Source organism: Hyalella azteca, unplaced genomic scaffold (genome assembly GCF_000764305.2).
Source record: "Hyalella azteca isolate HAZT.00-mixed unplaced genomic scaffold, Hazt_2.0.2 contig9811, whole genome shotgun sequence".
In the NCBI taxonomy this organism is placed as follows: Eukaryota; Metazoa; Arthropoda; class Malacostraca; order Amphipoda; family Hyalellidae; genus Hyalella; species Hyalella azteca.
Genome location: NW_025939871.1, coordinates 1 through 23,428, shown reverse-complemented (window position 1 = coordinate 23,428; position 23,428 = coordinate 1). Strand labels below are relative to the sequence as shown.

The 23,428-nt window shown below is 37.7% G+C and overlaps 1 protein-coding gene across 1 annotated transcript in view; it reads left to right on the top strand.

Annotated features, from left to right (window-relative positions):
• LOC108666795 (macrophage mannose receptor 1) overlaps positions 1–16,341 on the top strand; it is a gene marked incomplete at its 5' end in the record, with an annotated part of 79,894 nt that extends 63,553 nt beyond the window's left edge. The window contains 8 exons of the mRNA XM_018153720.2: positions 1,016–1,263; positions 1,887–2,067; positions 2,490–2,616; positions 3,376–3,497; positions 8,371–8,532; positions 9,290–9,349; positions 9,661–9,792; positions 16,240–16,341. Of these exons, the coding sequence (XP_018009209.1) occupies positions 1,016–1,263; positions 1,887–2,067; positions 2,490–2,616; positions 3,376–3,497; positions 8,371–8,532; positions 9,290–9,349; positions 9,661–9,792; positions 16,240–16,316 (1,109 nt within the window). The remainder of the gene's footprint in view (positions 1–1,015; positions 1,264–1,886; positions 2,068–2,489; positions 2,617–3,375; positions 3,498–8,370; positions 8,533–9,289; positions 9,350–9,660; positions 9,793–16,239) is intronic.
• Between the last annotated feature and the right edge of the window lie 7,087 nt (positions 16,342–23,428).

Sequence of the window (23,428 nt, the reverse complement as noted above, 5' to 3'; positions counted from 1 at the left end):
AATTTGGTGTCATCGGAAAGAATGCGCAGTCTGGATCTGATCCGAGACAATGCACAAAAAATCGTTCAAAACCCTTCGGCAGGCCCTCTTTGTCTGGTCGGCCGGAATCAGTAAGCGCCACCAGACGCATATGCCCAATTACGCTGCCGAACTGACATTAAATATATAATGCTAGCTAGAGACACAGTGAAGATGAGACTAAAAACTTAGTATAAATCAAATCAACTGAACCACAACCTTCCTCCGAGTCTCGAGCTACTCATCCCTCACCTCAATCATCATTACCAATATCCCTCAACCATCAAAAGGAAAAAATATAAACGATAAAAAATTTAAAAAATAGCATAAAAAGCAAAAAAGAGCAAATATAACAAATGTTTACATCATGATATAATGTACATATCACCCTTATTTCGCGAATTTATCTAAATATGTAAATAATTAACCACAATACCTACTGCCCTCACTCCACCAAAACCTTGCAAAGCCCTGCCGGGTTTCTTCCCCCTGCCCCAACCAAACAAAATTCACCTTCAATCAACCTAGCTGTGCTCTATGGTCTTTGTCTATCCCCTGCTGTCCTTTTCATTTATCCTTTCTAACCTTATGCAATCTGTGCTACCTCCAGTTATATTTCAACACTTTCCAAGTAGCACCATATCTATCCCCTTTTCTCAACTCGTCGGTGAAACAAACTGACGTCTCCATATCCCGTTTTGGGCCTCTAGGGGAACATGGGGATGTTTAGAACTCCTAAATATTTTGAGGGCAATCAGTTCGTCAAGTCAGGGTCCAGAGATAAATGCTTCTCTGTATGTTATTAGATGATTTTTCTTTTCCTAGCGTTCAGGCTTTCATTATGAGTTCATTTTCCACCTAGGGTGGAGGGTCATTCGCGCGTTGTCGTCATGGTTCTGTTGTTCTGATTAATTAAACGATGATCTTCTGAGGTCACCATCGTCGATAAACTCGGTTCTGTGGTTACCTATTTTGTGACGCTGTTATTCCCCAATAGAATCGGACCTCAGCACTGACGCACCGAAACCGAAATGCTCGAGTCCCTTCAGCGACTACCTGGACTACTCGGGCTCCTGCTACAAAGCAGTTACAGACCCCAAGAGCTGGCACGAAGCGGAAGACTACTGTGTTGCCGAGAACGCTCACCTTGTGTCAATTGAGAGCGTCGCTGAGAACGCACTCATCTACGGCGTTGCCCTAGAGGCGAATATGCCGGACGTTTGGATTGGACTCAATTCCATAAAGGTGATGGATTCTGAATCTAATACAATAATTTCAGCCCACTTTACTTCATATTTTGAGAGTTAGTGATATGAGACGGTAAAACAAGGATGAGTATACGTATATCCCCAAGTTTTGCATAGCCTACTCTAATTATAATTCGTAATAACTTTAAGTGCCACGTTTACTCGTGAATTAGAGTATATATTTCACTTTCCAGATAAAAAATTTTGCTTGTTACAATTATTAATAATGCTGCCTTTCTTTATGTTTCGTAGTTTCTTTCCTCCGCTTCCATACATCACCATGCAGTATGTTGAGCATAAATAGGACAACCCAATTACGTCTAATTTTCATGGATTTTTGCTTCCTGCACTTTTGTAGTTACCTAAATATGCAGTTAATTTAATTCGTCTAATTTATTCATCGAGTGAAGGATATCCTGTGTGCAATTTTGTCGTGATGGAGCTTGTCTCTTCGTACGAAAAATTTTCATACAAGTTTATTGAAAAAGAAGAATCGATGAAAAATATATTCTCATTATACTCTCTACACCTATAATATTATTTTTAGCCATTTTGGCACTAATCCAGCAATCATGACTGTCCTTTTATTATGTAACTAATTCTATTATTAACCTCTGTAAGGATGCGGACCAGTACCGCTGGTCAGACACTTTCCCAGTGCTCTTCACTCGTTGGGGTCGAGACCAACCAAATGTGAGCGACACAGACTCACGTTGTGTCCAACTAACCACATCACTTGATGCTCTCTGGTACAACTCGCGGTGCGATGAACCCAGACCTTTCTTCTGCAAGTACTCTTCAGGTGAGGGCGGTCAGCTTTGGGGGGTGTGTACCTCGGGAGAAGCTTTAGTCCAGGAAGCATGACTAACACCGATGAAAATTTACCTCTTATTCTAGTTTTAGCTGAGCAGCTGCTGTTGATTTTTCATTCATAAAATTTTTTAAGGAAATTATTGGTAAATCTGCATGTTTACAAACATGAATTGAAAGATTTAATTCCCGGTTGAAGAAATCTACAAGTCTTAAAAGAGAATAACTAATGTAAATACGAAATGACATGCATCTGAAAAAAATTTGCGCTCATGATTTCAGTGTGCAAATTTTCATTTTTTGTTTTTGTGACTTTGTTGACCGTGTCCAACTCATATATTGCGAACTCTTTTAGAAGCATTTGAAAAATCAACAATTATTTTAATCATTGAACGATTGAATTCGCCGAGGCAGAGCCCATACCCACCGCGGAGCCGCCGGTCGACGGGAATTGTCCAAATCCAAATTGGCTGGACTTTGGAGGAGGTTATTGCTATCGCATATTCAACACCATCAAACCTTGGAATGACGCCAACCTTGCGTGAGTGTATTTCTGTCAACAGCATTGTAGTTTTGATGTACCTGACCAATTTACACAACCACTTTTTTAATTACCATCTTTGGGTTTTTTTCAGCAACTACTTCGCCTAGCTTGAGGTACTGAAAGTTTGATTGTAACAAAAATGTGGTTTCTATTTGAGACACACCCCGATACTAATAACTTTGCTATAACAAATAATTTATATGGCGTTGTGCTCGCAGCGCAGATCAATACCTTTTGGTAAATTGGTGAAATTGCACAATTTAGGGTGCTAGATTATTTTATAATTAATGTTTCTACGACGTGCAACAGTTTGTTCATTCGCAAACTTATATGTATAAAAATTTATCATAAGATTGCACAAAATTTAAAACTGAATGATTGAAATAGATTAAATCGTCCAATCATTTCTTTATAATGCTGGATTGGTGATTATATTAATGAGTTCGTCGTCTTACGACTTTTTTTCTCATTGAAATTGTACAAGTTAAGACGGACCACTTAACGGTAGGGACCAGCCGAAGTTCGTTGCAACTTTCTCGTTGTATGAGTAATGATGAATGATGTATTTCCTGTCGTTGTAGGATATATAGGCGTATCCATTCGGTAAACCCCATTTAACCTTTGTACAAGTCTGTGATGGCAATAATTCTGATAAGCTCACGAATCGTCCCGGAATTTATTTTACTTCCTACCGCAAATATTTATCGAGTTCTGCATTTTCAATTGAATCAATGAGGGTTAATTTCACATGCGCAGCTGCATGCAGGAAGGCGCGACGCTTGTTTCCATTCACTCGCAGGCGGAGCTGGATCTTGTACAGAGAGCCACAGCAGAATACAAGGGTAACCAATGGAATGGTCTCATCCAACAATCGGCTGGTGGGTTCTGTGTTCTGGTTAACGAATTCACGTATCCATGACGTCTTATGATCTTATATTGTGCAGTGATTGGTGGACCGGTAACACCGGTATACAATGAACATTTAACACCAGTATATAATGTTTGACACGCCGAACTGTGGTACAAAATCATTACTCCTATCATATAATCCGAAATGGAAAAAAGTTAACTCAGTACTCACTGCAGTGAGTGACAGTGAGCGCATTTTCTCGTTAACAAAAACGTGAAGTCACGGACAGGCGGACGGACAGACAGACGGACTGACGGACATGATGAGCACAAATAGCGCCTTTTTTCCATAAATCAGAAAATGCGCTAAAAACTAAATAAACTAAATGCATGTCTATAGTGATAATACCATCTTTATTTTTCGAAAACCTAATGTGTAAATACTGTCAATAATAAACCACCAGACTACCATCACTTCTCCAGCAAAAGCTTGCGGGGAGCATGTATAGCTAGAAACAACATTTTTATTTACAGAAGGATCATTTTGAAACACACATATGTAAAACGTGATAGAACACATGTGTAAAATAGAGTTCTAAGACTCTTTTGTTCGTGTAAATTTTTCGAAAAAATGAGAAAAAAACTGAAATTCATAGAAAATGGCGAAAAAGGGGGGTACTGTAGAAATCTATCTCCTCCTAGGATTTTCAAACTACATCATCGAGAGACATATCATTCGAATCGTAAAGACCATATCTAGCCATTATCCTCTCGCTTTTTAATTTTTTTAGTTTCTTCCTATTTTTTAAAACTTTCTACAATTTTTCTTCAATTTTTGACCACTTTTTTCAATATAAAAACAAAACAAAAATGAAATCGAGAAAAATGAGCGGTTGATCTATAGAGATTTTTATTAAAAATCGAATGGTATATCTCTCATTGCTGTAGCTGAAAAATTGTAGGAGGAGATAGATTTTTACGATTTAAAGGTTAACTTTTCAAGGAAGCCAAATGAGTGGCAATTTGTAGAAAAAATATGAATATGTCAAAAATGCTAGATACTGTAGCCCAAGCTTTTCCATTTGCCAATTACTCGTATTCTGGGTACCATTACGCGTCTTTAGACTTATTCTTGTCTAGTTTAACGTTAATAATACGATATAAATCGGATTTTTACTGTTAACTTTTATATAGATAAAATTAAAATTTTTTCTAAGTTCAAAACGGCTTAACGCAAAAAATATTGCGTGTATGTACATCCATGGGGTTTGTTTTATTGAAGGCGCAGCGTTCACAGCTTTCAAACGAATGCAAACACTATGAAATTAACACGAACAATGATCTATAAATACAGTTCAAAATTCGAAGAAATCCATTTAAAATTTAGTTTTAAAATTGCAATTTTATAAAAGTTCAAAACTATCTCATGAAAAACGATGAAAGCTACCTTAGTGCAAATTGTTTCAGTTCTTCGTAGTCGATTTCTCTACTGAAAGAGATAATAACACAAAAATCGTGATTTCTTAGATTCCAGGGTACATGCTCTCCTTGAACCCCCACAGGTTCATTCCTCCCCTCCCTAACCTCAATCAAACCCCATACACCTACAACAAAGCAAATATTGCGCTATATGCCTATATCCGCATCTCTAATACTGTCTTTTCCACGTCTCGTTACTCTTTCTTGCCACTATGTGCCACCTCTTGTTCTATTACGTACTTCCATAGTGACACCGCAACAAAAACAATCCCTTGCGTTCCTGAATAAGACTGTCTGTGGGACATGAAACTAAATAATAAAAGGTGTTTCACAACTTGCTTACATTAACGCCGAATTTGTCGCTGGATTGTACCTACGGAATTGTGAGGAGTCGCAGAATGCTCATAAGTCTTTAAATGGTTTGAAAGAAATAATCTTCTTTACTATTCATCTGATCAACGATAACAACTTTGTTAATATCAAATGTTATATTGTTGCCGGCGCATTTGCGGGCGAGGTAAACCCTACGTGACCTACTTAATATTATGTCTCTTAGGCAACTAACTGCCGTAAATTATTAGCGCAGAGGCATGAATAAATGGTAAGTAAAGATAGCAGATGTATTGGTGATCAGATTACAGAATAATAAAATTAGGAAATTAAGGGGAGCGTCTGGGTCCAAAATCGAATTTTTGGGCCTTTCCGGTTTTTATGCTCATCTTGAAGTTTACTTTCTGTCGCATCGAATGGTACTAGAACCATCACTACGTAGATTTATGCGTTCATTAATGTGCTATCACTGGAGTTTGTCAGTCTGGAGTCTGGACCTGCAGCTCAGTTACCTCTCAGCCATTATGTGGGAAGGTTCAAGCTGTCGTTCTGTGCACCGCTGACTGACTTAGAAGTAAGATAACGCTTATTTTTGGTATCTACGCTACGTTACATGCCCATGCATAGCGTGCGCGCCTCCAGTGCGCGGTTTATCGTCTCAACTGAAAACCTCCTACCTGTCTCACGGCAAACCTATCTCCTCCAACAGTTTTGAAGCTATAACAATGAGACGTATACCATTCGATTTGCAAGGAAAATATCTGCAAATTATAGTAGGCGTTTTTCTAATTTCGTTATAGTTGGGATTTTATTTTGCCAAAAGGGGTGGCGAAGGGTAAAATCGAAAAATTTCTGAAAATTTTTTGAAAAATGCCCACACACCCACAAAAAATGAGAGTTTAAAAAAATGCCTATTGTCGTTTGTAGACGTAGTCTTTACGCATCGAATGATATGTGTATCGATGTTGTAGTTTGAAAATTCTAGGAGGAGATAGATTTCTACAGTACCCCCGTTTTTGGCAGTTTTCTAAAAATATCACGTTTTCTTTAATTTTTTTCGAAAAATTTACATGAACAAAAAAGTCTTAGATACAGTTCAAAATTCAACTTTGACATTATCCACAGGCCAAGGAAGGCCAACTTAGTGGCCGACACTCTTACACGAAACTCAGTGGTGGTGTACGGCGCGGTGTATAGCTTTCTTGCAGACCTAAAAAAGCTTCATGATACGCTCTGCCATCAGGCGTCGCGAGACTTGCACACTTCGTCCGTTCACGTAACCTATCTTATTCCGTGGACGACATCAAGAAATTCGTTGCTTCGTGTTCTATTTGCGCGGAACTCAAACCTCGCTTCTACAAACCACCACCTGCGAATTTAGTCAAGGCTACACAACCATTCGAGCGCTTGAACATAGAACATGTTTTACATACGTGTACCAAATTCCGAAGTGATCCGTCTGTAAATAACCGAGTTACAAAATGACCAAGACGCTCCCCTTAAGGAGCATGGGCAGGCCAATATAACTTTAAGAAAATAAATAAATTGTATAAGTAATCAAATAAACATAGGATCTATACAGAACACAATAACGGAACTTTAACGCATTATGAACAAATCTAAATTAATTGAGCAAGGGAATGAATTGGGCGCACACATGAACACCAAAGATTAGTGAAATACGGTTCCCTAACACCTAATTCTATTTACAATCGGAGCGAAGACTTACCGGGAGTATTGCAGCCAGTCATGCCATGACCGTGTATTTACTACAGTCCTATAGAAGTCAGTTTCCTTACCATAAAATGAGACACGATAGCTATAATTACCCTAAAAATATTGATATAACGTAACTATGAATAAATAGGAAATGTGGGGATTTATTTTGCGATGAAAATTAATAAGTAACCTGGTTACAATATTTTAGCTCGTCATTTCAAGACAATTAGACATGTTATTGGTAGAAAAATGCGGTTCGAAACTCGTTGATCATCAAATTACTCTGAACAAACGACATTCATATATCTATCAAGTGCAAGGATCAAATGAAAGAGAAAGGAGAAAGTGCATCTTCGTCACTGGGATCCCTTGAGACGTACACATTGAAGTTGCTCCTATTTAAGTAATGTATTTGCAAGGTTGAATGGAAAGGCATCTTTGAAATGTTTGCTTGAATTACATGCTACCATGCATCGTCAATAGCATGATAATATTGCTCAGTTGGTGTTCACTTTATGTGTTAGCTACAATGTACACTTGATGCAATCATGGAATAAAAAAGTATAAATTTCGTTTGTTAACACATAAGAGATTAACTTATCGATAATATTTAGCCTTAAAAGCTGATTTTTTATATTCATGCCGATGGCCTGTAGAATAAAAACTTTCAGGTATGTCTAAGACTCCTTTGTGTCATTTTTATGAGTTAACACCTTTCACTCTATCCATCTTCCCACTCATTCTCAACTTCTTTTCGGAAGCAGTTTTGTCAATGACATACTCTTCTTCTTATCTCCACAACTCGTAGCAAGTACAGATGTTCACAAATAAATATAGAGAAAAAAGAAAGTTTAAAGATGGTCATATATAAATAACTAACTAAATTTTTCAATATGTTCTTTGTTTAAGTTTTCTAGTAGCTGCCCCCTTGCTGCATGTGGGTGAGTGTGAGGGGGTTTCAAGCTCAAGTCATCTGGAATGACTCGATGGTCATATATATTTTTCAGATTCAACACTGATTGTTTCAACCAAATTGTTGCGAATGGCATTCTATTTGCATTAACAGTGAAATATTTTTAAATCGAACATTCGGACTGAGTCTGTACGTCAATAGTAACTTTTAATAATATAGTTGAGCAGAGGCATTTTATTGAATATTTATCACTGAGGAAAACTTTGCACGTTCTTTAGAATTATTCATAATTTACTATTTTTTCGACTTTTGTACTTTCTTCGACGTCAATGTGTTATCGTGAAGACATGTCTAATGTTAATGCAGAATAAAAACGTATACCTTCTAGCTACACTACTACACCACGCGCAATAATAGTCATCTAATCAAATCTTACTTCTGTAACGCCTGAATTGTTTTAGGTTATGGATGGACTGACGGCTCTGCCGTAGACTACCTCAATTGGGGAGAGGGCGAGCCGAACAACGACGGAGACCTTTGCGTGGAGATGAACGAGAAGGATCTATCATGGAACGACGTGGCTTGCGATGCTGAAAGAATTTTCATCTGCAAAGTTGCGAAAGGTGATAATGCTTTGATTTATGACTATTTCCAACCTATTCTTGTACGATTCCGACAAATTCTGATGTTGCTATGAATTAGCCAATGTCTCGCTACTTCATTTTTAAGTGATCAAGTTTCATGAACCTAAACGCACTAGTACAATACAAGAATAGTTTTTATACAGTGGTTCCTCAATGTGAAAATTATGAAGTAATACTATTAAATTATTAATATTAATAATACCATTATTATGAAATAATACAATACAATTATTATTATAATAATACGAAGTAATACATAGCCTGAACGTATTTGGAAATTGTTTCTGCAAAACTTGATAATTAGATTGTAAAGTAAAATGCAGATCATGTCAGAAATCTTGAACCGACCATTGATCTTAGCCAATTCTATGCTCAAAGTAGCAATGTCTATCTATCCTAAACGATCTAGTACTCCAATAATTTACTGTTTTTCGGCAATTGATGTGCTTCAGGAAATGTGCAAAAAAGACTAAAGTGCCAATCTAGCGTTTTCACAGTTTTAAGGCTACGAGAAATTAGTTTAAAATTATCAACTCTTTTGCCCCGAGGTAGACCTGAAATGTTACAGACAATTGTAGGTGTGTGTACCATCTTGTAGAAGTCTTTGCAAGAGCACCGGTAATCAATATTACTGTTTATTTTCATCTTTAATGACGGTTCTTGGCTTGCCGATATACCTAATGCTTGATTTTAAATTTTAATTTCACATTTGACTTTTTTTATTTCGCTTGTGCAGTAAATGGAGATGACGCTGTTCAAAGTACCCCACCTCCAATAGGCACAACAAGAACACCTGGTGAGTACGTTATCTACAAGAGCAACAGACAAGGATAGCGTTCAAACACGAAAGACTTTGCTGATACTAATAGGGTATTCTCAAACAAAATAACAATGCCCTCATCAATTTATAGCCCTATCATGATAGAACCTAATAAGATGATCATTCTTTATTATAATAAATTGTTCTATGATCTATTGTTCTGTTGTTAAATTGTTCTATGATCTATTATTATATGATATTGTTCTATGATGTTTCATACTTCATATGATCTATCTCATAGATACTGCTTTATTCATTACTAATTATATTATCAATTAATCGCGCAGAGAATGGAAAAGGTCTGGCGGGAGGCGCCATTGCGGGGATCGTAATAGGTTGCCTGCTGCTGGTCGCTGTTCTGGGTTTCGTGGGCTACTCATATCGCGACAGACTGCTCACAACCATGAGACCCTCTTCAGGTATGTTCACAATGACATGTTTTTGCAGGGATTCCCTTTGATTATTATAATTAGTTTAGCACAGGAACATTACAATGTTTATTCAGCAGCTTCAAGTAAACTTATCAGAGTGTCAGTATAATGAAAATAACGGCCAACTGTCAGGACCTTCACGGCTTATCAAATTTATTAGGTGGCATTTCTACCAGCAAAGTTTGTCATTATCAGTGTTGTAAACGCCGTCTTGATGTGATGTATATAATTCATTTTGCAAATTCATTATTAATTTGCGGAAGCTACGAGAACCAGGTGCCTTCTATGTGCTTCGGAGTATAAAAAAAACATCGTCCGCAATGAAAGAGCCATTTCCAAATAAAAATTGAAGGTGGCGCATCGATGATTATCGGTGGCTACAGGTGGAAATTATAGGTGGAGCACCGATGGCGTATCGATGCGGCATCGATGGCGCGTCCGGTCTATGTTCCACCTATAACCTGCCGATGGCCACCCTACCCTATAACCTCTTCTTCCATCAATAACTACCCACCATGGCCACCTCTCGTAATAAATTTTAAAAAATGCCCCCGGTGGCACCTAGCCTTGATTATGAACTATCGGCTGCCATAATAATGTCTCATTTCTCCCGAGCATGAATATTTTTATTATCGAATAAATATGAAGGGAATATAATGTTCATATCGTAGATGAGGGGCACTAATCAAGGCTTCATATTCGCATGGCCTAGATTTAGATGCATCTTCTATGAAATGAAATTCGTATTCCATTCAAGTTATACCGTATAAAGTCAATATATACACAGGAGAAATATGACATTCATAACAGAAACGATAGTTCTTAATCTAGAATAGGTGTTACCGGGAGCATAACTTAACTGAGAGTACGATGATTATATTATCTAGCACAACAGTTTTCAAAAAATTCCAAGCCCACAGTTAAAACAGTCTATGCATCAACATGATGGGAAGCCTCAGTTCTTAGCAAACATGGAGTCTTAGCAAACATGGAGTCTTAGCAAACATGGAGTCTTAGACAACATGGAGGAGTCTTAGCAAACATGGAGTCTCGGCAAACAAGGAGTCTCAATGATTAAGTGAAGTGACAGAATCGGCATCTGAAACTTGAGAACTTTCATTATGCAGCGTTGTACACGCAAAACTTGAGTAAAAAAGAACTAATTGCAAAGCAATTTAAGTAATATTACACGAGCCGGTTCCTGCTAAAAAAGATTTCGAAAAAAGTTGCATGCGTATCGTGAGGACCATATTACTAGTACTAATCCAGCCATATTTCAAATTGCATCTGATACAGGGTGATCAATAGCAAACGACTGCACTTGCGAGATTGACTCAGAGTTTTAGAAACAATTATGAAATAAAATCGGAAAATTTATTGGGAAACAGCACATATATAAATTAATCAAAATGCTGTACATTAGGATTACTGAACAACTGGAGATAATTCAACACGCTACAAAAAATAGCAAATGAATTGCAATAAATTTAATTACAATTTATCACTCATATATCCATTTCAGACAATACAAATTGTTGATACAATTTAACAGAATCCGATTTATTATAAAATAATATAATTGTTTAAAATAACATATAATATAATGTGAATCATTATAATATATTTTCATGACAACATTATGTATCCTAACAATTATAGGTATGCCATTATTTTATCAATACTAGCAAAATATTCAATTTGTACATTAAAAATATCAATTTCAAACGCACCTGAAGATGTAACAGAAAGACCTGAAAGAATTAGGAGGTTTTCTCTATGGGCGCTGCCCGATGATTTTCACACAGCTGGTGATACATTGCTCCACGGTGACGATTTCAGTTTGTTTTGCATGTAATCAGGATTGGGGCTACGGACTTCATTTTCTGAACCTGCTGATTACGCATCGCCGTGTAACATGTGCACAGCTCTCGAATAGTTATCTGAAATATATATAAAAAATTTCACACAAAATCCATCACCTGCACAGTGCACAGGTTGGCCTTGCGCAGCAGCCTATAAGCTAATCGTAATAGCGGGAAGACATTCAGTCACTGCAAGCGCACGGCGATTTCTGGGCATATAGTATGCCATTTGCTTTTTAGTTATATAATATTTTACTAGTGATAGACTAAATTGCATTATATGGCATACAAATCAGATAGGTACAAATTGTAATCTAATATATCATTTATATATGCAGATCATGTAATCTGAAATTTGTATATTTAGGGAAGAGCCCTTCATTTAAACATGTTTGGTTAAAAATAATGCCCGTTTTATTGAGAACATCTTTTGAGTTTAATCTCTCAAGCTTTCTGATGATCGGTAAATTCATCAATCGCATCAAGATGCCGACAACCCATGACTCCATGTGTAATAACAATATATCAATATGTAACTTGATTGAACATATGAATTTGATGTTATCATGCAAAAGTGTTTAATATTTTCTCTACCGATCAAGCAAAAAATAATGAATCCATTTGAAATATTTATTAAATATATATTTAAAGATGTCATTCATTAATTCAAGTGCAAAAGTGCAGTGACAAAAAAATCATATAGACAGTAGAAATTAAAAATGTAAGTAATAACTTGGTTTTGAGAAATAACTGTCACATACACCACTGATGCGTGATGAGCATATGTAAGATGCTTTCTCTGAACCAGAATTAAATTTTAAACAGAAGTTTACTCTCTACTTCATCTGCCACTGCCTACTTGAACTTGAGGAGGGTTGAACTTAGGAACAGATTCACTCATGCTCTACATATTTTGACCTTATAGTAGAGACTTATGCCATATATTGAATTGGATCATTCATTGTATATTTGTAGGAGATGAGAAAAAATCTTGTCATGTATCAGCTGGATTGATGTAGAACACACAAAACACATTTACAAGAATTTCACCCCATATTGACCAGATACCACACTATTGTGACGGTGTGACCAGTGACCACACGACCTGACATGAGGATGAGTCATGAGAGCACGTTAAAATTAAGGAATCATTTAACAACAAGTATTCTCAGACCAGTCTCGCCCATTGCAATTCTAATTAACTTTAGAAATGTTTTACTTATAGTAAAGATCCTAATTTAGGCCTCAGATTAACATATCAACACAAAGGAAAGTAGTAACACTGTTGAAGTTCGCTTTTGCTATGTCGTCACCGCGTCGGATCTGTCAGGGCAGCCGGCGATATGAGTCACTGACGCGAGTCGGACACGAGAAATAATATTTTTACACTTTACCGTTTCAAAATTAGGAATAGAATACATAAAAATTATAAGTAAACTCCCACACCCCATTCGATTTTGCAGTAAACACCCACATCCCATTCGATTTTGCATTCGAAGTAAGCTATGCTAATAATTGTTCATTTTATGATCACATCAGAAGTGGCGTCACCAGCCGGCATGGCGGCTCTATCAGCCATATCGGCGCCGTTCATGCATACTAGACCACAAGTCCCGAAGTACAATTGAGTATTTGAGAAATCTAAAAGTCTAGCATTGCACAAGAGTCAGTTATTTCTTAAATCAGCACAAAAGTTTACCATTTATAAGTAGACGTAAGATATTATCGAGAATTTTGATTTGATTCGGCTCGGGACTGACGTTGCACCACTTCCAACACGTTGCACCATGACTAACTACAATCTGAAGTCAAGCGAGGGACTGCCGAAAGTAGTCAAAAGAGAACCTGCTTTAGCTTTATTTAAATCATGTTATATAATGAACATTTTACATTGATTTCAAGCTGTAAAATGAGTAAATTTCAAAATACTAGTTATACAAGTATTAATGCATCATTCAAGTAATTTTCGGAGTAATGGATGTGAAGGACTGTCAAAGAATCAGTTTAGAAAAACCAGACAAAAAGATAAGGAATAATCAGCGGAATTAAGCGGCAAAATTGTTGCTACACTATAGGCAAAGGCCTCGGTACTGAGAAGACTACGTTATTGATGTCAAATTAAACACTCAAGTAGAAGCATAATAATTATAGCATTTTTTAACATAATGCATGTAAGCCTTTTACAAAACCATGGAAAATCTTTATGTGATACGAAGTTAACTTCCATTATTAGTTGTACCCAATAGACATTCCTCCTAACTCACCAGCGAACTCACTATATCTTCTACTCAGAACTTCCCCATTCTGAAGGAATTTGCATGAAATTTAAATTAGAGTTATTAAATAACAATATGCCCTGGAAGGGATTATCACATATTTTTGCGTCGTTTCTTTCCTGATTGAATTTTAAAAACGCTAGTTTGGGCAAGTAATCAGCTTTTAGCTCCCTCAATTCTAATGGGACCTAAATTTAAATATTAATAGGTCAGCTGGAGGAGCCTAAGTAACACAATACTCTTAAGCCTTTAACTTTAACAGGCCATATGGGCCTATTGCTTCAGCGCCATCACATATATTTTATTTTATTCTAACTGCCCGTTTATGAATGAGACATTCTTTATTGATGCATTGACCAGCCGTTGCTAAATATTTCAGAGAGTGCTTGTCTTGCGCAACTATTGAGCAAATCAGTGAATAACTATTTTATTTCTAATCTGATGAGGTCTACTATATTGCACTATGTATATTTTGTAAGCATTAAACTAGTCATTTAAATGGTGATACAATCTATGAATTATCTTCGAGTTCTGGATGGTTCATTTCTCTAAGGATTTTTTTGGTAGCGAACAGTTTATTTATGGCATGATAACTTCGTACCTGGAACAAAATAAAGTAATTTTGCTTCTAATTTTGTTCTGGAATAAAATGCGTCGTAGAGAGTAATATCTTAATAAAATCGCAGAATAGCTTATGTAGTAATCATGTGAACACCAAAATTGAAATAAACTCACGGCCGTCTTAAAGAAAAGAATCATCGCGTTTTATATTTACGCAATTATCTTTCGTATATCCACAGTTTTTTCTTCACGATTTATACAGATGTTTAAATATTTAATAATTCAAACTTCGAACGCTATTTAATTGGTGATTATTGATCAATTATTAATAGATGGCCATGCGTGGTAAAACAGCACTGAGCCATCGATGAATAGGACCCAATAAATCATCGCTGATTCATCGATGAGTGCCACCTGTGCTCGCGCATCCTCTCGATTTATCGGCGTTTCAATGGCGATTTTTGGCTGGCGAGGCCACCCACCGTTACGCCACCTATAATCTACCATCGCCACCTATAATCATCGATGCGCCACCTTTAATTTTTATTGGGTTCCATTCATGAAGATTGGTGAAATTAGCGAGTACACGATGACTTCCAGTACTGAAATAGGGAAAACTTCCCATTGATTCTAGTAAATTTCGGTAAGAGTAAAATCATGCACTGTGGGGAATGATCTTCCGTGCAAGTGCATTCAGCTGATTTTTGGGAATTCATAAAAATAATTCTTATGCTTACAAAATATCCACGCTAATTGTTTCCATGGTTCGAATCGTTTCAAATGGAAGAGAGTTTCATAAAATTTTCATTCATAAATTTCAAGACAACGTAGCGTTAATCGATAGCTCGGCTAGCTCCAGGTTGTGAGCCACTACCAAAAACAAGCTTCCTTACCTATGGTGCATTAATCATAGGTTTGGAAACAGTGTTTTAGAAGAAATTTTAACAATTTCTCTCTATAACTTTGTCACGCGTGCGTGATTGAAACTACTTATTCTTTACCAAAGCACTCACCAGGAAATTAATGGTCGCATGTGTTTTTAATTTTAGAGAGAATTAGAGGCATTCTGCTCGTATCATAGGCTCTTTAATCATTATGTATTTTGCAAAAAATTTTTATGTTCATTTGTTGGTTTGTTTGAATCCTGGTTTGTGAATATGTAGGAGCTATTTGAGATTTTAAAGCAAAAGTAGGAAAAGAAAAATTATCAATAAATTCTAATATGACATGTTATATGCGAGGTATATATTTTCTTCATGAGTACATGAGCTAAAGTATCAAATTTCAAAGCGAGATTGAACAAAAATAATATGAAAAATGTGGGTCGGCGTAGGTCTTTCATTTATTATCATTTTTTTGTACAAAAATTGTTACCATTATTATAGGCAAATGTATAATTGGAAAAGAGCTTAGGAAAGCGATAATGAGGAGAGAAGTTTCATGGATGATGGCAGTAAGAAAATTGAGATTGAAGAGAACGGAATTCTCAAGCATCTTGAATTTTTTGAAGCCGTGTAATGCTTGGCTAAGCGGCTTATTATCTAAATTTTGGCTAAAGGAATTTTTCGGGCTAGAAGTCGAATTAGTTTTAAATTCCGATAGCGTATTCAGTAATAGAAAACTCATTTAGATCAATACTTTCCCAAAACCATCCTATATAGACATCTACATCCAACTACAGTCAACTGTTTTATTCATAAATAATGAAATTGTAATCATGTTGCTTGTGTGTGCAGACGTTGGTCCTCCATTTGTGACCGTGCAAGAGACCAAGACAGAGGGAGAAGATGACAGTCAGCACTCTACGGTGTAGACATCACACGCGCTGGTGCTTTTAGCTGTAAAAAAACTTCAAAATAAGCAGTCAGAGAGTGCAGAGGAAACAAAAAGAAAACAAGCTGTCAAAGAAACAAGCTGAACGTCCCGAATAGTGTCTGTGTTCTTTTTCTGCTAACAATCTTAACAATGAAAATATAAGGCTTGTTTAGTTAGTGATTTTAGAATATATATTATATATGCATTTAGATCCATACGCTATCATTTGCTTGTCAATCGAAAATGTTACTCCTTTTATCAGAGAAATTAAAATAAATATTATGTAATTCATCAAAAATTCTTATAGGTTAAGTTATAGCGAATGTTATCTGCACTAATTTACTACTTGCAAGTATACATATATGCAATGGAAAATGTTTAGTCCAATCTCCCACGTTAGAGTTATCTTAGCACGTTAAATCCGAAGTGGTACATATGCGTACCACGAAATTCATTTCTCCGGGACGTAGAAGCACATAATTCAGGGTTTAAATTCTGCGAACAAAAAAGACCAGAAAAAGGCCTAGAACTCAGGATGCCTGTCAAAGACTACCACTGCCGTGCTTAGAATGGACTATCATGATCCCTTCCCTCAAGAACGTAGCCTATAACACTTCTTGACTGCAACATTATCAGCCGCAAGCCACCAGACCGATCACAACCATTGAATTAGATCATCAGACCACTGGAACGTCTGTCAATACGCGAAAAAAATTTACATCACCCGGATGGTGCGCGCCGGAGCCTTGCAGTGATTATGATGCCTGCCACCTAGCCAATAAGGGTGTCGAATCAGCCTATACGGCCGAACGGCCATGCGGCATTGGACGATAAATTTTGGAACAGAACTATGCTATCTGAAACCTAACCCCATATCAGAGGTGGACAGTAGCGCGCTACATTTTCAGTAGCGGTAGCGGCGCTACATTTAAGCAATTTTAGCGGTAACGGTAGCGCCCGCTACATATTTAAGTAGCGATACGAGGTTTTGCCGCTACAGCGCTACCGCTACATTTATAGATAAAGCCTTTAGATTTTACTTAACAGTATTGAACATTATTTAAAAACCAGCATGATATATACGTAATATAAATTACAGAATAAAACTGTACGAAAGATTTCGGTGTAATGTTGTCAACCTCAGCCTGTTACTAGTGTCAAAATGTTAGTTGTTACTTGTTAAGTTGTTACCAGTTACCACTTACAGGTATTTTTTCGTGTTTCAGTTTGCTTAGTTATTTTTACACAGTTATTTTTATGTTTCACCTTCCCTACATGGATGTCTACTTTAATCTACCAATCTCAAAATTAATCCACATATATATACAAATAAAAGACTGATTTTTTATATGTATATGTGGATAATTTTTGAGATTGGTAGATTAAAGTAGACATCCATGTAGGGAAGGTAAAACAGAAAAATAACTGTAACTTTTATTTACTATATCTAACCCGTACTAGTTCGGTTAGGTTAATTGCAATAAAGTTGCATTGATATGTTTTGAAAATGTTTTATTATCATTAAATGTTTATGAGTAAATCCCAATAGCAGAACAATATATATTTAGAGATTTCCAATAATTTTGGCCATTGTAACGGCTAATGTAGCGGCGCTACATTTTACTGTAGCGGTAGCGGTAGCGCACGCTACAATCTAGTGGGTGTAGCGGTAGCGGTAGCGCCCGCTACATTTAGAGCATGTAGCGGTAGCGGTAGCGCCCGCTACATTTAGAGCATGTAGCGGTAGCGGTAGCGCCCGCTACATTTAGAGCATGTAGCGGTAGCGGTAGCGCCGCTACATTTCAAAGTAGCGCTGCCCAGCTCTGCCCCAGATGCTGTGAGCTAAAAGTTACGTAATTTAACGAAGCTTCGGAAGTCACTCGTCGGCGGACGATAGATTTTGGAACAGAACTTTGCTTTCTGGAACCTAACCCCTGGGCTATTCGCTCCAGAATGTGGTGGCATAAAGCTCCTAACATAAATATTATTATAATAGCTCCTAATATTATATAATATTATATAAATTCACAGAATCACACAGAAATTCACAGAATCACATGATCCATACCTACCTTATGTATTTAATCTTCCAATCTCTGCTGGATATTCCCCGACACACTAAAATTCGTCATTAGGATCTTTAACATGCCTCTCAGAATCCAAGATCTCATAACACCAATTCCTAAACTGTAAACCCATTTCGCTGTAAGCCATCCAGGTGAAGCTCATAGACGGAATATAAAACAACAAATTATACGAACACCTCGCCATTCATAACGGACAAAACCGTTGAACACCGTTTTAGGGAATGCAGAGGGACCCACAGAGCATTAGCCATATTCACGAAATTTACTAAAAACTAAATAGCAAAGAAAACTCCACAAAAATTCATAGTATCTTTAAAGAAACCGTTTCGGAGTCCTGCTTCATCGTCAGTTCGAAAATTCTAGAACACAGATAAATCAGTGATTAGTACAAGTCAAGAATACAATGAAAATCCTAAGCTGCAAAACCTACCTATTTGCAATTTCAAGCGGGTAAGAGCTAAAAGCTAAATTCAAACTAGGCCTCTGTTTAAAAATGTACAATGATTCTAAAATGCGCAAATCAGAAACACCGGAACTGGAAGCTAAAACTTTGAAGTCACTGTCAGAAACTGGAACATCGCACTGCTCGGCGTGAACCCGCACAACCGAATGAGGTGGGCGCGACAGTAAGTTACCAGTTCTACAACTCCTGCCCCTATGTTCTGCGACCCTAGAATAAAGATTGCGAGACGTCATCCCGACGTACGTAGATGCACATCGTGCACAGCTATATTTATAAACTAGGGACGCTCGCATATGCACAGGGAGAGTATCTTTGTACCTAAAAAAGAACCGATTTTAAAATGGTTGACCAATATGACACGAAGATTAACATTTGCGAAATAATTAGAAATAAAAGTTTTAGCTCTCTTGACATAGTTTCGGATGCAGGGCCGAAATATGGAAGAGAGCAATAAACAACAGTTACAACACCCCTATTGTCGCGCTCGGGAGCAACCTCATGGTACCGCTTGGACATGAATTTCTTTATTTGGGTAAACACCAGATTAGTCGGAAATCCATTAAGCGAAAATATATTGCGTAAAATTCGAATTCAGCGTGCAGAATATTGCAAGTAGAACAAATACGAAAACCTCGATGTAAAAGTGTTTGAATCCCATTAATCTTAAATCGAAACGAGCAAAAGCTAAAAAAGCTAAGAAGAATCTTTAAGTTTTCGCAAGAAGTTATTAATTTTGTCTTCAATTTTCAAAATTGTTTTAGAAATTGGGTCTGTAATTTCAACGAATTTAGAAGGATCGGTTATAAGTTCAGTAAGGCTACTGTTGTACCGGCTACGATCGACCAATACAACCCCCCTGCCTTTATCAGGTCTACAAAATACAAATGATCAGATCTCTATTTTTGGTCAAATCGTTCAATAAAAGAGTGTCACGGGGTTTGAATACAGAAGAAAAAATTTCATATGACTTGAATCCATGAAAATGACGGTAGGCTAAGCTTTGCAGCTCCTCAAGAAATTCAGGTCGGTTGGGGATTGAAACTTTCTTTATGCTCAAAGCAAGTCTTTCAAAGGCTAAAAAAAATTTATAATAGTCTAACTTAAAAATGGGCAGACAAAAATCAAGGCCAAAAGCTAACAAAAATTTGGCGCGGGGTGCCAGGCTGAAGGAACTATAGTTAAAAACGACCTTATCTGGGTTGACAGGATGAATTTCGTTGTGGATTCCGAGGTTGTAAAGTTTCTGTTGATGAGTCTGACTAGTGACTTTCTTGAAAGCTTCCGTAGACTGCCTGGCATGCCGGCGCACTGCAAAGGCGTCGAGGGTGGAAAACGAACGACCAACTCTTGCTTCACTCTCGGCGACTGAACCGGTTAAAATCTTCAGAGTATTCCTCTTGGAGGACAAGTCCTTGATGAGGAGTTTGTTTTGCCATGATTTATAGAAAGCTGAAGTATGTAGACACCTCTTGTACAGTTTAAATCTCAGGAATTTGGGAAAAACACCATATACCTTGCATTTCACTCGCTAACATTTTCCCACCTTCGCTAACAATTTCATGAGCTTTCATGAGGTTTTGTGGTTGGCCGAATGTCCCAATGATTTTAAACCGATTTTTAATAATAGGTATATTGATGATACCTTTGTGATCTTCCAGCATCCTTCTCACGCGGGCCTTTTCTTTGATTATCTAAACCTCAAACATTTTTCAATAAAATTCACTATGGAATTAGAATCCAACTACTGCTTGCCGTTTCTCGATTGTAAAGTTACTACATCTGGCGGTTGTTTACAGACTTCCGTGTGTCGAAAACCGGCATTTACTGGCTTGGGTATGAGCTTCTATAGCTTCTGCTCGTTTCTTTTTAAAATGAATAGTCTTCAAACTTTAATACGCCGTGGCTATTGGGTTTGTTCTACCTTCCATGATATGCATGTGGAATTTAAATTTATTCGTAATATATTTCAGCTGAATGGTTTTCCATCGGGCCTTGTGTTTAATAAAATCGAACGCTTCTTATCTAACAAATTTTCTGAAACTGTGACTGAATGCGATAGTAAGAAAACTATTGCACATTGCCCTATTTTGGTAGTGCGTCTGAAACAATGTCCAGAGAACTAAAGATTTTGTTTATGAAATAATTCCTTAATATTAATTTGCATGTTTTGCTGATAAATAGTTTCAAAATTGGTTCTTTCTTCAGGTATAAGGACGTTATTCCTGCCCGGATGCGATCAAATCTGGTCTATGAGTACAGTTGTGCGCCCTGCGCATCTGCGTACGTTGGAATCACGTCGCGTAACTTCCACATCTGGGTTTATGAACACCGTGGCAAGAGCCATCGTTATAACTTGCCTCTTGGCAAGCCTCCTCATTCTTCCGTGCGCCTCCATGCTTAACAGTGCGACGTGGCTGTATCTGATAGTGATTTCAGGATACTTGGTTCCACTTCTGGCTGCTCGGATTTGAGAATTTTGGGGTCTCTTCATATCTTTAAATGAAAACCGTGTCTCGATAATGCGTTTAGGTCAAATCCTCTTAAAATAGTGAATAGTGAAAATTATATGTTTTAGTGTTTTTTCTTATGTTTTATTCTTTTCGTGATTCCTAAGACTAAGTTGCTCCGATCAAGTCCTGTATTCGATATAATGTTAGGTCGTGTTAAGGTTTTATGTCCGTCTTTGAATTTTGACTTATAAAATGATTTTATTAATTTTTTATTAACTCCGAACATTTTCAATATCGATATGATGAATTTGCTTGGTGTTTCCTTTGCTTTTGCATTCCTAGTCAACTAGATTTAAAATTATTCATTTCAGTTGGTGAAACACATTGAGCATATTTATAAACAACGCCCACTCCCAGTGTGTGAACATAGGAACAGTCTTAAGATTATATTTAACCCCATGCTTCCATTGTTCTCAAATATCATTACAAGAAACGGGAGCTCCTACACATGTACGGAAAAAGCATATTTTAACACCTCCCTCCCAGCATTATATGCCCGGCTCCTCCCCACCAGCGCCAACGTCTCGTCCCCCAACACACCCTCTCACATGCTTTACGTAATTTCCCTTCGTAATCCAAGTATTGCACCTCCCACACTGTCTCCAGTCTCTTACTCCATTCGCTCCACCCGTACACGTCCTCTCATGATTTACTCTTGCACCCACCGTCTCAACACTCATACCACATATACTACATACAAACCTCACTCACTCCTCAGCTACTCTATGCATACGCTTCTGGTGGTTGGTCAGACCCGCCTTACTTCGGCAGACCTTCCCACACCCCTCATATCTGCACACCCAGCCATCGTTCTTCTAACATTCCTGTCCAGTCTCGCCACATTTGCATCAGCGTACTCATGCCTTTTCTGACATTCTCACTCATACAAATGCTCCATGCGTTCGTTCACCATGCTCTTCCACCCCTCCCTATCTCTGCTCAGCCGCTCAACATCCGTACAATCCATTCCCGTTTCCTTCAACATCCGCTTCCAATACAAGACAGACTTCCTCTTACGCCCTTTCATCTTCGCGCGAAACCTTCTAACTTCTCATACCATCCTAGCACCATCGCTTTCGTCAGCATATCATTTCCCATTCTCATAACATGTCTCACTCGCTCCAAAAACACGCTTCTCAATCTTTCATCTCACTATTTACACCCAAACACTTCTTAACATCCCTCATGTTCGCCCATCTCGCTTGCATTTTACTCAGAGGCTGGCCATTCCGATCACTCCACACGTATCTATAACACTTATCCATCCACTTTTGCAACCGATTCATATCCTTTACATGCCACACTCTCGCCTGACAATCATATAGCAGACCACTCTCTACACATGCCTCCTCCACCCTCGCCTGACACCTCTTAAACATTCTCGACCCTTTCAGCCACCCTTTCGCTCTCCACCACAAATTTCCATCTTTATCCTATTATTCACATCCACTTCCGAACTCACCCAGCTCCTAGGTACTCTTATTTCACCCCCCTCTTCCGTCCCCAACTCAAGCACCTCCTCTTTCTCCTCATTGTTTCGTTCCTCCCACTAATTAATCTCTTCTTTTACTGCTCTCACACCATTCTCAATCTTACTCTTCACACCCACAATCGTTGTGTCATCCGCAACAAAGCCAAGGACACTTTCACTCTCTGTAAGGGAAATTCACCTTATTCCGGCTGTTGGAAGAATTATGTTTGTGATCAATTAGTTTTGGCGGCTTTAGCGTCTCTATTAGGTTATGCCTATAAGCTTGGCTACAAGGCCACACGCGTGACGTGGCCGTCCCGATATTGGGGCCCGCTTTAGTGCTGGGTTCATTTATTCGCCAGGACTCAGTCGGAGCTTACCTACCGTCACTGCTAACTAGTGTACTTGTAGCGTTTCTATTAGGTAAGTGAAAGTATAAAGATTTAGTTATTTCCTATAACTATGGAACATAGTCCCGTTTGAAATCTGTGTTTGATAATGTGTCATTAGTGTTAGTATTAGGGACGTTCTTGCTGGTTAGTCCTATTGACCATCATTATTCGGCAGGACCGATCTCTT